This window comes from Trichosurus vulpecula, chromosome 5 (assembly GCF_011100635.1).
Source record: "Trichosurus vulpecula isolate mTriVul1 chromosome 5, mTriVul1.pri, whole genome shotgun sequence".
NCBI lineage: Eukaryota > Metazoa > Chordata > Mammalia > Diprotodontia > Phalangeridae > Trichosurus > Trichosurus vulpecula.
The window spans coordinates 133,072,421-133,087,014 of record NC_050577.1 but is presented as its reverse complement, the minus strand read 5'-3'; the positions used below and the strand labels follow the sequence as shown (position 1 = coordinate 133,087,014).

The 14,594-nt window shown below is 36.6% G+C and overlaps 1 protein-coding gene across 1 annotated transcript in view; it reads right to left on the bottom strand.

Annotated features, from left to right (window-relative positions):
* Positions 1 to 14,594, bottom strand: part of CTTNBP2 (cortactin binding protein 2) — a 199,384-nt gene that overhangs the window by 120,682 nt on the left and 64,108 nt on the right. Inside the window, exon 3 of the mRNA XM_036761077.1 lies at positions 4,665 to 4,886. Within this exon, the coding sequence (XP_036616972.1) occupies positions 4,665 to 4,886 (222 nt within the window). The remainder of the gene's footprint in view (positions 1 to 4,664; positions 4,887 to 14,594) is intronic.

Sequence of the window (14,594 nt, the reverse complement as noted above, 5' to 3'; positions counted from 1 at the left end):
ATATTCATATATTAATATTTGTAGTCCAAAATGCACAATTATATAGGAGGACTAGAGATTTTCTGCCATGATAGTGTGGTTAATATGAGATTTAGTAAAGAGGGGGAGGGTAGTGCATGAAGGAAGAGAATAGTATTGTCTTGGTGCCATATTAGCAGACAAGCAGTGGCAGGGAGGCCATGTTTGGCAATGTGGCATAGTAGACGATACAACAGAAGGGCATTGTACCAAATCCATCACTTTTATCTGTGAAATATTAAGCAAGTCATTTAACTTCTGCTCATCTATAAAATGATCATTTTGTTATTTGCCTGAAGGGGGAGGATGGACTGGATGATTTAGTTAATCAAGAAAGCAAATGGAGGTCAGAAGAATGTTTTTCCTAATTTGAGGAGAAATGAGAGAGCCAGACAATCATGAGGTTAACAAGAACTTTTAGTTTGTACTTATATATGTTAGATTGATAATTACACAGCAGTGAGAAAATACTTTCTGGATGAAAGAATTTTTTTCATTTCCTTAAACATGGGATAAGAGAGCAGACCTCTCTATTACCTGTAGAAGCCTTTTACCTTATTTGAAAGGTAACTGAGAGCCATAGAGCAGTTAGGTGGTGCAGTGGATAGAGTGGCAGGCCTGGAGTCAGAAAGATTCATCTTCATGAATTCAAATCTGGTTCTTTTTCATTTTACTTGTAAAATGGGATAACAGTACCTTCAGAGGCTTGGTATGAGGTTTACATGATACTGTGTATACATAATTGCAAGCTTTAATTTGCTATGTAGATAGATCCCAGTGAGGTGGTAGATTGTAGTAGATACAGAGCCAACCCCTGAGGTCCATGTTCCAGTCCTGTTTCTGACACATCCCAGGTTGGGTGATCACTGGGTAAGTCAATTAGTCTCTTATTACCCCAGGAATCTCTCTTTAATACTTTAAGCTGCAGAGAAGGTGTTGATCTGCCCTGGTAGAGGAAACTCTTCACTGCAAGACCTCTACATTAGTGAAATCTCAAGTCTAGTGAAAAATAAAAATGCCTACTAACACTGCAACAATGCAGAGAAACGGAGAAGAGGAAACTATCACCAAATTTGGGCACAGATTGGTGAAAGCCTAGGTGACAGGTATGGAAATGGAAAGAAAAAAAAGATGCCAAAAATCCATAACTTTGCCAATGTAGGTACTCCCTCCACCTTCTATCCTTTAATATAAGGTCTTTATGAATTATAGAGGACAAAAAAGGGATGGGCTTCTCTGAATCTAGCAAATATTGTCCTTGACTGGCCATCATGTGTAATCTATCACTGGATCGATACCCAGAAGTTTTTGCTAGCTCAGTAGGACTCCTTAGTAGAGCTTAAATTCTGTTGGCATATTCTTTAGGAGACCAGAGTTACTATCCATGCTGTGACTGGACACTGGAGTAGGACTTTATTGGAGTGCCATAAATATTATGAAAGAAAAATGTCAGAAATTGAAAATAGAAGAAGTGATGAACGAGGGGGAATGGGAAGACAAAAATCACAATAATTTAAGACTAGAAAGCAATAGCTGAAAAAGCATATGGAACAATAGAGAAGTTAGAGAGGTGATTACGGAGGAAGTTGAAAGGTATAGTGCCACACAAACCTTCTAAGGTCCCTTCTAGCTCAAAGTCTATGATCCAACGATGCTGTTAGTGGGGATGTCCTCCAGGTAGCAATAAGTACAGGAATGAAGAGTGGCTGACTGATCAGCAGAGAAAATTGGGATCATCCACCATAGCCAGTAGCTAAAACTGTTGTTGTGTCCTTCGTTCTAGAAGAAGACCATGACATCAGGAAGGTGATGTCATGTTACTATGCAAGCAGATGAGCTACCATTAGAAGTGTGTCAAGAGAGAAAAGAATTCAAAACTAAATCACAGAGATTCAAAGTTTATCATTAGAAAAAGAGGAGAATCCAACAAATGAAAGAAGAATAAATATATTTGAAACCAAGACACAAAAGGGTTTAAAGGAGAAAAAGTGACCAAGGGTATGAAAGGTCTAGCCAAAAGCAGAGAATTCAATGGATTTGTCTAGGAGTGATTAAGTGATAACTTTCATGAAAGGAAGAGAGGGAAGAAATGGGAGTGAAAAGAAGCCATAAATGGTTGGGGTGGAGGGAAGGGAGGAAAAAGAGACATTCAGAATTGGGGATACATCCTTAGAGGAATAAGTCTGAAAAAACAATGTAAGTTGATAAGGCCAGGGAACATAAAGATAAAGTAGGACATGAGTTCTCTCAGGTGACAGAAAACACATTTTTAGAGCTATAACTATTGAGTGTTCCCATGAAGGTAATGAAAGAAATATCCTGACTTGAAACTCCTGGGAAATAAGACTGGATGGTACAAGGCGATGGGGGTGGGGAAGGAAGAAGATGAGAATACAGAGACTTCAAGCCAGGGGAATGTACATCTCAAGGTCTCCATCTTTTCCAAGGATTAGTAACCAGATGTGAAAGAAATGACTTTAAAAGCAATTATAAAGCAGTTAGGGTGAACTGTAGACTAGAGAATTAATGATAGAGAAATGGTAGTGGTTCAAGGCAGAGTCTATATTCAAGAGTATCATGAGTATTTAGTTCAGCAAATGTTAAACATGGGCAAGACATATATGAACTGGGGAAACAGAAATGGAAGAAGACTCCAAATCTTCCTGCTAGGAGCTTAAAAATCAAATAAGTAGGATAAATCTTCATCTTATCATGATACGTAGCAGAGAGTGATAAGTACAAAGAAAAGGCTGTCAAATACTAATGTTCTTATCAGATCCCATCCAGTGATCCACCGCAGGTACCATGATACCTCCTGCTACTTTTCCCCTTTCCTCCCCATTCAAATCAGCGATACTTCAGATCAGATTTCTTGAGACTTACTACTTACTACTGCAGTCCACTAGCTTTGATGCTCTTCTCCAGGAGTACAACATCCTGAAGGAGTATAAACTCATCCAACCCACTTTGTCTAGCTCACCCCAGACTATGCTTCACATTCCACCCATCCAACCTAAATATCTTGTCATCCTCTCTGCTACTGACACCTAACCTCCAACCCCCTTTTTTCCACTTTTTGCTTTGAGTGGTAATAGAATAAATACCATCATTGCTTCTACTTTATGTATTTATTCACCATTCATATAATTCCCCAGACTGAAACTCCTTTCTCTATCACCATTCTTCTATATGTATTGTCTCGCCTTATTAGAATATATATGTTCTAAATTAAGGGATTGCTTCATTTTTGCATTTATATACTACCACTACTACTACCACCACCACCACCACCACCACCACCACCATCACCTACAGTTGCTAGCACAATGTTTGGTATATTATAGGTACTTAATAATTGCTTTCTATTCATTCATATATTGTAATCCATATGAGTAATCATTCAGTCAGTCACATATCATGATGAGAAAGCATTTTCTTGGATTTGTCCTCTAACACAGCAGGGACAGGAATAGAAGCAGCAAATGGGAGACGGGAAGGATCCAGAATTGAAAACTAGGATAGAAGGTGGGTGGTGAGTCCAGGAGCCTAACTAGGTACTATGATGCTAAGTTATTTAAATCAGAAAGGCAGGGCAAAGAAAGTAGTAAGGAATAGAACTGCAACTCAGAATATAACTACTTCAGCAGTTATATAATTTCTGTATAAAAAAAGGCACTTCACAAAATTTGAAATTGCAAAAATGTCTCCAGGATTTCTATTTCACTCTTACCGTTTATCTAAAAATACATACTGCTTGCTTTCAGTTTTAGTTACCTCAGGGAATAGACCAGGAGGGGCCTAAAATTGATCTTAATGAACAATACTAAAGAAACTTTCAAGGCCTTGGCTGCCAGTATTTGTCAGTTAACAAGAAAAACTATCAGCAGCTGTACTATACCTTAAATATTACTGGAGTATTTGGGCATAAAGCAGAACTTACTCCGGCCTATTACATATTTCTTTCCACATGAATAAATACAACTAAGGTAAGAAATTGCATTCAGATGGCAGATCAGCAGCAGGGTTTAGAAGATAAGGGTCAATGCTTCCACATCTACATGAAAGCTTTGCATATTGTAGCTTTTTAAATCAGAGTTTCTTCTATTCTAATATTATTATAATTCATAAATGCATTTTTGTAATATGCTCATTTAAAAAAAAACAACAGAAATCCTCTAGAAACATCGTGAATTATGGATTTTGTCATTAGGTGACATTTATGAAAATAAACCAAATGAAAACTATGTGAAACTATTTTCTAACACATCGACTAAAGCAAAGAGAGATCACTTAAGAATCAGTTTTGAAAACAAAACACACCTCTAGGAGGTCGCTCGATCCTGATGCAAATGCTACATCTGAACTACAAAAATGATGGTATGAGAGGGTTCAGTTTCATTTAATCGATGCTTACCCTCACTGCCTAGACACACAATACCACCATCTGTTACCTTTTAGGAGTGTTAATGCTTGGAGTCTATTATCTCTACCACTTTTGCTTTGCTAGAGCAGACCTGGAAAGACACTCAGCTGCATGGAGACAAGAGAACCAGTAGTTGAAAGTGATTGTTTAGACTAAGGAGCACTGGGGTGGGGGGGGGAATGGAAATAGAAATTTTTAAAGAGTTACTTAGCAGCTAAAGTACCTTCTTTTGTCTGTTTTCAGCAGCAGCCAGCTGTGTGGACATTCTCGCCTGCATTTTCCTGCAATGAGCCATGACAGCATCCAAAATGGAGAGAGGGTTGGTACAAACTGGCTTCTCTGCATCACCAGCACCTGCTTCATAGTCCCTCTGCAGAGCCAGGAATGGGTCATTTAGATTAAACCTTCCATATCGTTCCTGAATAAACACCTCCTTCCTTCGTGCCTGAAAGAAAAATAGGATCAACTTCATATACCAGTTGTTTTCTGTTAAAGATCATTAATGAAGAGACTACTGATGGCTTCCCTCTCCCATCTCCAAATGCTATTCAAAACAAATGCTGTTGGTAGTATCAATGAGCTTCGTCCCTGACACATTCAAGGCCTCCTGCATGCTCTAGGTCCAGTGTTCCTGGAAAATATGGCAACTCAAAGAGACAAGTTCAGGGGACCCCTTAATAGCTCTTAATATCATTTCTGAATTACCCCAGAGGGAAACTAAGAGAAATGTTATATCAGGTGCTGAGGATTTGGGGATATTATCTTACTTATTCTGTCCTTGAGTTTTATTTACTTAAAAAATCATTATTTAAATTGTACAGAAATGTTTTATTTCTGCCTGGATGCCTAGCTTTTTCATAACCCTCTGGTACTCTTTAAAGAGGATACTCTAGTCTTAATTGATAAGCACTTATTAAGGGCTTACTATGTGCCAGGCACTGTGATAAGTATGAAGACACAAAGAAAGGCAAAAATAGCTGCTGCCCTTAGAATTAGTCAAAAATACCAATATTAAATATTGGGGTTCGTAAAGGACTTTTTAAAGCAAATGTTTCTTTGAAATTAATAGCAAAGTAAAAACAAAAACACATTAATCGCAAAGCAAAATGAGGTGCATACTTAATACACAAAGACATAAAGTTACTTGAGAATACTTTGAATACTTTGAAGTTTTCTAAGATAATTTAAACAAAGCTCAAAACAAATTGTCTGCAATGACTTGAAATAAACCCAGACAGAGATTCCAAGCACTTTCATTTTTCCCAAAGAAGAAAGATGTTTATAAAAATACAGTTCATGATGGGAAACCACACTATGCATATTCACTAGTTCAGTACTTCCAAGAATGTCAAGATTCTGTGATGAAGTTCTCTAAATCAAAGGAAAGAACACAATCTCTGTCTGACTCGAAAGGTAGCAAGCTATCAGTGTCAAAGTCCATTTCATGGCCAGTAAATGGCTACCAAATGCAATATTCTGTAGTTAGTCCAGAATAACTACTGCATAAAATGTGCATTAGAGATTAGCAGCTAGGTGGTGCAGCAGATAGAGTACAGGGCCTGGAGTTAGGAAGACTCATCTTTGTAAGTTCAAATCTGGGATCAGACACACAGTAGCTGTGGGACCCTAGGCAAGTCACTTAACCCTGTTTGCCTCAGTTTCCTTATCTGTAAAATGACCTGTAGAATGAAATGGCAAACCACTCCAGTATCTTTGCCAAGAAAACCCCAAATGGGGACATGAAGAGTCAGACATGACTGAAACCACTGAACTACAACAAGAGATTAGCTGATAGCAGTAGGAATAGAATTAAAAGTTAGCAACATTTTCCTGGTCCAAGCAATTCCAGAATAGCCATATAAAGTTAGGCACCAATTAGTGTGAATAATTAATCCTATGAAGTGGCTGCACTATTTGAAGTTATAATTATATAAAATAGGAAAACTTGTTCTAGCCCAATGGAAATATGCATCTCGAATTCCAGTAATAGGAGTGCTTCATGGGATTCATTATTCCCACTAATCAGGACCTAACTATTAGAAGTAAATTCAATTCTCTATATCAAAATGACAATTTTGTGTTGTCATCTCTAGTAGAAAAACTACTCCAACATCAAAACCAAATAAAACTCAATTTTTTTTGTTGTTCAAAATGTTAAATAATAGTTGTTGTGAAAATATATTGGGCATTTTATTAGCATTTGTATTGAACAAATTATACTTCTTTTTTTAAGCCAAGATCAGAAAGCCAATAATTAGCCACTTTCACATTCCATATAACAAATGGGAAAATCTAATACTTTTTTCTTTAACCATTACCAACTGTGTAACAAAAAAGAGAGAGACAAATTCTGCTGACTTTAAAAGGCTGAATCAACTGAGTTACAAGCCAGCGTTCTTAAATCCTCTGACCTTAATTACCATAGACGTCTACTGACAACCAACAACATATTTTCTAATATGCCGTATTAACATAACTAAAACAGGCTACTTTATGTTTCAGAGTTCACAAAATAATTAGAAAAGTGTAATATGCTACAACTGATGAATTCACAGATTAAAATATTTGTTGTTCTGATGTAAAATGCAGGCATACACACACATATATTGTATTACATCTTATGAGGTCACATCCAATCCACTGAAGAGCTGATAATTTTATTCACACCATATAATCTTTATGTAATTATTACTGCACTTTTTTGACTCCTGTGAAATAACCATCCTAACTTCTCTCATCTGGAGTCTCTCCTTATCCACTGGGCTCCTTTCTCTATTGCTTACCAAAAACACCCAGCTCTCATCCTTCCTTTAAATGCTTACTTGATCTTGCTGTTGCTTTAAGCTATTATCCTACATCTCTTCTCCCTTTCAAAGCCCAATTTTTAGCTAGGTTGTCTATACTCTTTGCTTTCATTTCCATCCCAGAGAAGACTCTGGCTTCACTCTTGGCTTCTCCCCACTATGAAAGGAATAATATAGTAACTTACTATCTGATAAGCTTCTCTGTTTCTGCCAGGAACCATGCCTCCATGATATTTCCTTATCATGCTTCCCACATAGGTATCCTTCTTCTCCTTTCAACAACTCTCTTTATGTGCTGTCCTTCCCCCATTAAAACGTAAGCTCCTTGAGAGGAAGGCCTGCCTTGTTTGCTTGTATTTGTATTCCCAACATTTAGCACAGTCTGGCACATAGAAATTAATTAATAAAGGTTCTATCTATCATCTCCCTTGCAAACTGGCTTCTGATACCATCACTCAAGTGAAACTGCTCTCTCCAAGATGATGAATAATCTTTTAACTGCTAAATCCAATGGTTTTTTCTTAGTTCTCATTTTATTTTACTACTCTTTAGCTTTCAACACAGTCACCCTTGCCCCTACTGGATGTACTTTCCTCCTCCGGGTTCCATAACACTGTTCTTTCCTTAGTTCTCCTCTTACCTGTCTGACCACTCTTTCTCAGTATCCTCCTTGGGATCCTCCTCTTCCTGCCAACTAAGGATGAGCATCTCCCAAGGCTCTGTCCTGGGCCATTTTCTTTTGTCTCTCTATACTCTCTTGGTGTTTCTAAGTAAATTTCTTCCCAAAATGTAAACAGGGACTTACTTTATTACTGTGAAGAGGTTTTTTATATAAATCTTGTTTTTTTTTTCCTTCTTCAATTCATTACTTATTCAAAAGGTTCTGAGTTCATTTTGGGTCAAATAAGCATCTAAAACTTTGAAATAGTATCCAAACCACCTGACCCCAATGAATTGTATATTGTAATCTAAGATGAGGCATTTTCAACAATTTCATCTTTCATCTTTCTAGAGGGTTTCTGCCTGATAATACAGGATATTTTTAATAAGGACATTAATTTCACTGCCTCAACTTACTCTCTGGACATTTTTTGTTCCCTTATACCTGTAGCTTTATCACTCTGGAGGAGCCTTTCCCCTAAGACTCAGCTAAATTGATTGGTGACTCACTCTTCCAGACCACAACTTCAGAAAGGATCCCAGATGTTTCTTCTCATTCAAGACAACTCTCCATCCTTCTCCTTCTCCCTGCCATCTGTCAGTTCCCTTTTACCTGACATTTTCCTCCATTAAAATGTGATCTCCCTGAGGGCAGAGATTGTTTTGTTTGCTTATATTTCTTTCCCCAGCACTCAGCACAGTGCCTGGTACACAGTGAGTGCTTAATAAATGCTCTATGTCTCTAGTTCGATATTTGTGAGTTCGTTTGTCTCAAATCAAATGAGTTATTAATGCTGAGAAGTAATCATCTTGAGCACAAAGAAGATATTCCCTAAGGAAGTAGATAAATGAAATCACATATAACTTCTTGATTCATGAATCGAGAACAGGGCTGAGGATGAAATATTCATTAAGAAAAATAAGTCATTATGAAGGGGAGTTCTTTTATTTTAATGATTATAAAAATAAGTTCTTCAAGGTAACCTTATGTGTTTCTCAAACACTGTTTCTATCCATTAAAAAGGGAATTTTCATCACAATTAATGGTTTTCTAAAGACCTGTTATAAGACTTCACACACTACATGGAAATTATTCACTCATCATATGAAAGGATTTTCAGAGAGGCAGAGTTCTAGCCTTTAGTTTTTAAATTGTCTTTATTTAATAAAAACTATTTGGACAGGTTGGGAGAGCAATTATTGCTATTAAAGTAATACAATTAAAAACAACCCTCTATACTCAATTTTCTATTATGTAATTCTCCCCAAAGGCAAAAGCTCAAAAGCATATGCTAGCACATAATTCCATCCATATATGAAACCTCCTTTAAAATCTACATACATAAAATTCATGTTAATTTCTCTTGTGAAATGAAGGGAAAGGTACCATAATAAAATGACAGCATTTTAGAGTATTATTATGTCCCTATGAAGATAATCTGTAAATCAGAAATGACTACAATATTTCAGAAATTACTAATGAATTGAACAGATTTTTAAAAAGTTATTTCATTGAGTCCACTTCGTAGAGCTACAAATTAAAAAAGAGGGGGGGGTGATCATTTAGTCCTTTCATGCCCTTGGGTGAAGTATTTGATTTTCTCTGTAATTTCACCTTTTTAAACATTGTTTTGATCTAATTTTCTCAGACAAATGCAGACAGCTTTTTTCCCCTCGACTTTTCATCCAACAAAAAGTGTTAAAAATGAAACCTTGGTGATTTCCCTAAACAAAGTCTGACTTAGGGTAAGTCAAAGGTAGGGAAATAGAGAATAAATGTATTACAGAAAACTGTTAAAGATAGAAGCAAATATTATAACGATAATAATAGCAACAATAACTACCATTTATGTGGTGCTTTAAGGTTCACAAAGCATCTTACAAATATCATCTCATTTGATCCTCACAACAACCCTGTGAGGTAGGTGCTATTATTATTCGCATTATTTAGACAAAGATGCTGAGGCAAACAGAGGTTAAGTGACTTCCAGCTATTGAGTCTGCGAGGCTGAATGTGAACGCAGTCTAACTTGAGCCCAAGGCCAGCGCTCTACATACCATAGTGCCTAGTTTGTCAAATTCATTTAACATAGACCAATCTCTGGAATTATAACTCCATTCAACTGTGAGGAGATGGAGATTAATGAACAAGGACACCAAACTCCAAAATCTTCTGACACCAAGTTGGTCTGATCAAATCAAAATACACTATACGCCTTAATGTGTCCCCTACTTTGCCACCTGTCTTTTTTCAAGCCATTCTCTAAGCTTAGAAAGCCCTTTCTTCATCTCTCCCTTCTATGAAATCCTACTTGTCCTAAAGGGTTCAAGTTCAATGCCATTTTTTTCCCAACGAAGTCTCTGATGAGCCCCTATAATCCCAGCTCCAAGCAAAAGTGACTTTTCTTTCCTCTAGGCTCTCATAGCATTTTGTTTCTACCTTATCTTCCTATCATAGGATACATGTGCATGCGTCAGTATGTGTATGTGGAGATACGCACACACACACACACACACACACATACACACACATCTAAATGCATCTATTTGTTTACATCTTATCAATTCGGTGACTAAAACCAACAACAACAAAGAGAACAAAGGCGGCCTAGGAGGGGAGAACAGGATGAGCAAGAGTTGGAGAGTACACAAGTGGGAGTGGATGAGAGGAAAAGAGATTATCATCACCCATGAGAGAAGCACTAAACTCATGAGCTTACCAGTTTTCAAGACAATCTTGATGGGAATTTAGAAATTCCTGGATTTTCTCTATATTTTTAGTTAATTTTTACTACTGCCAAGGGAATGAAAAGAACACCCATCCTTTCCTCCCACATGCATATTTCAAAACCTCCTTTGTATGCTTAGAATTCAAAGCAAAGATGACAGAAATGAAAGGGAGTGCCAATGCTTAACCTGCTTGGCCACAGACCCTTTGATGTGCAGGCCCTCACCCAAAGGGCGGTACAGTAGAAGGTATGTCAAAAAAAGGGTGTTCTCCCTTCTATCGGTGGGAAGCTCCACTCTCTCCCAAGGTCACTCCCTCTTCCTCCCCAGGCAATACCTAGGCAGTCAGAATGCAATAATTTGCATGTCAGAAATAAACAAAGATTATACCAAGAGCTGTACATCAAGGCTGAGGGACATTCACTCAGACACTGGGCACAAAAAGTGGAACTTTTACTGAGATTAATCATCCAATTTTCACTCAGAAATGTGCCTGTATTATATTCAACAAATGGTTTATTTTCTCAGAAAAGGAGACTAAAAGCAAGAATAACTGGCTAAGTTATCTTGAACATGTCATTTGATCTTATTTGATGAGATGATATATTAAAAGGATTTTGCAAAACCTTAAAAGCACTGCATAGATGTTTGTTGCTATATCACATAGGATCATAGTCTTAGAGTTAGAAGGGATCATAGGAGGGATCAAGGGAGGTAAATCCAGGCTAATCCTCAAATTTTACAGATGAGGAAACTGAGTCCTAGAAAGGTTAAAGAGAGGTTAAAAAGATTAAGTGAAAAGGGCAGGATTTGAACCCTGATCTTCTGACAAACCATGTGACACTGGACAAATCACTTAACCTTGTTTGCCTCAGTTTCCTCATCTATAAAATCAGCTGATGAAGGGAACAGCAAACTACTTCAGAATTTTTGCCAAGTAAACCCCAAATGGGTTCATGAAGAGTCAGCCATGACTGAAACAACTGAACAGCAACCTCTAACTCCAAATCCGTGAATGGTCTTTTTGTTGTATCCCACAGATTTGCTCTAAGGATCTAAGGATCCAGTCACATTTAAAGAGTGCTTTGAATTTTATAAAAATGCTTTCTTCACAACCTTGTAAAATGAAGATTTAAAATACTTGCACTACTTGCCTCACAGGGTTGCTTTATGGTTTTAGAAACTATTTACTACAGTAAGGAAAGATCTCATGAATCTTATGCTTTTAATGTTTAAAAAGAATTTTTTTTGAACAGCAATAGATACTGAATTTTGTCAAAAGCTTTTCAGTATCTACTGATGGAATCATTTATTTTTTATTATTTTTGTTTTTATTATGGAACATTGGGTTTTAAGTCTTACTTATATTAAACCAATCCTGTATCCCTGATATAAAACCAAAACTGGTTGTTAAGTGAAATCTTTTAAATATGTTGTTATAGCCTCTATGTTTATATTTTATTATATTATATAATGTTTTATGTTGAACTTCTTAAGGGATATTAGGTTTTAGTTTTCTTTCTCTGCTTTGTTTCTCTCTGGCTTGGGTATCAAAATCATATTTGTATTATTGACGGTGTTTGTAAGTATCCCTTGTTTTCCCATCATTCCAATGTTTATGTAATATTGGAATTAACTGTTATTTGAATAACATAATTCACTTTTAAATCTATTTGATCCTGTGTTTTTTTTTCCTTAGCAATTCATTTATGGCCTGTTTAATTTCTTTTACTAAAGTTGAGTTTTCTACTTCTGTTAATATTTTTGTAAACATTCATAAATCACTAAAGTGATCATTTCTATTTGCATATAATTTAGTAAAATAGTTTCTGAGAACCTTTATTTCTTCAATTGTGAATTACTTTCCCCCCTCAATTTTGATACAATTTTTCTTCTCTTTTTAAAAAATCGTATTTTTAAAACTCCTAGTTTTATTTATCAATTCTTTTTTTCTTTCAATTTTCTTTGAATTTGATTTTCAGAATTTGTAATTTGGAATTTTCTGATTTGCTATTTATCTAGGTGGAGAGAGGGGGAACCTGTGGCCTCAAGACCACATGTGGCCCTCTAAGTCCTCAAGTGTGGCCCTTTGACTGAATCCAAACTTCACAGAACAAATCCCCTTAATAAAAAGATTTGTTCTGTAAAACTTGGACTCAGTCAAAAGGCCACAGCCCAAGGACTTAGAAGGCCACATGTGACCTTGAGGCTGCAGATTCCCCATCCCTGATCTAAGCTTTTTTGATTGTGTGCCCAATTCATTGATTTCTCTCTCTCTCTCTCTCTCTCGATCTCTCTCTCTCGCTCTCGCTCTTGCTCTTGCTCTCTCTTTCCCTGATGAAAGCATTTAGATATATAAATCTTCCCCATAACTGTTTTCACTGCATGGCAAAAATTTACACATGTTGTTATCATTATTTTTATTACTTCATATATTGTTTCTATGATTTTTTTTGACTCACAAATTCTTTAGGATTAAATTAATTCATTCCCAACTGATTTTAATCCTATCTTCAAAGGCCCTTTGTTGATTACAATTTTTATTATACTATGGTAAGTAATACTTTAATATTTCTGCTTTTCTATATTGGTTTGAAAGCTTTTTATGTCCCCAAACATGGTGCATTTCTGTCAAAGTGTCACTTGTAGTTGAGAAATGTGTATATTCCTTTTTGTTCCCACTCAATAATTGCCAGGAATCCATTATATCTAATTTTTTCTAAAATTCTATTCAGGTCCTAAATTTTCTTGTAATTTATCTTACTTTGAGCCTCCCTTTGCCTCCTACCCCAGGTCTAAAAGGGTTGCACCAAGAGCCTCTACTATGACAGCTTCATTACTTATTTTCCCTAGTAACTTGATCAACTTTTCCTTTAAGTATTTCAATTCTGACATCAAGTACATATATGTTAAATACTGATTTTCACTGTCCATGGTATTTTTAAGTATATTATAGTTTCCATGTTTATCTCTTTTATTCATGTCTATTTTTACTGTTGCTTTATCCAAGATCATAATTTCTACTTCTGAGTTTTCTTAGCTTACCTAATGCATGACAGAATTTGCTACAGCCTCTTACTTTAATTGTGTGAATCTTTATTTTTCAAGCATTTCTTCAATGATGCTCTGATCTCACTTCATATCCATCCATTAAATATTTGAACACCTACTGTATGCAATGGACTAAGCTGGGGTTAGGAAAGATATAAAAATAAGCAGAATACAATCCCTATCTTCAAGGGATTGATGATAAGATTCAGATGACAGGGAGAGACACAAAACTAATAGGGATAGGGACTGAGTGTCTCTGTTTTCATTTGTATAGGACACTCTCAGATTTAAAAAGTTCCTGATACCACTGCAGATTCACATATTCTCTGCCATTTGTAGTCTTAGAGAGATGCCTAGAACACTGACAAGTTAGGTGATGTGGCCGGTATGTCACAGCCAATATGTGTCAGGGATGGGGCATGAGTAATTCAATAACAGTTAGAATAGAAGTTTTTAAGAGAAAAATAGTGAACTATGGAATCAGCCAGGAAAGATGGGATCAAGGAAGGCTTAACAGAGAAGGCAGCATTTGAGCCAGGCCTTGAAGAATGGTTGTCAATAAATGAAAATAGGGGCACAGGGCTGCCTTCCAGGCAGAATGATGTGAGCAAAGGTACAGTTGCAGGAAACCATAAGAATGCTCAGGTAACAGCAAATAGATGAGTTTGGGTAGTACATCAAATATGAAAGAGATACTTCAAGGCAAGACTGGAGAACTAGTTGGCAGTTAGATTGTAGAGGGCTTTGAAAGCCAAATTAAGGAGTGTGAACTTTATTCAGCATGCAACCAGGAGTGAACTGAAGATTTCTGAACAGTAAAATGGCATGATTAGAGCTCTACCTTCCGATTAATGTGGCAGGAATGTATAAAGTAAGATGGAGGTAGGTGAGGGTGGTAGTGGGGGAATGGA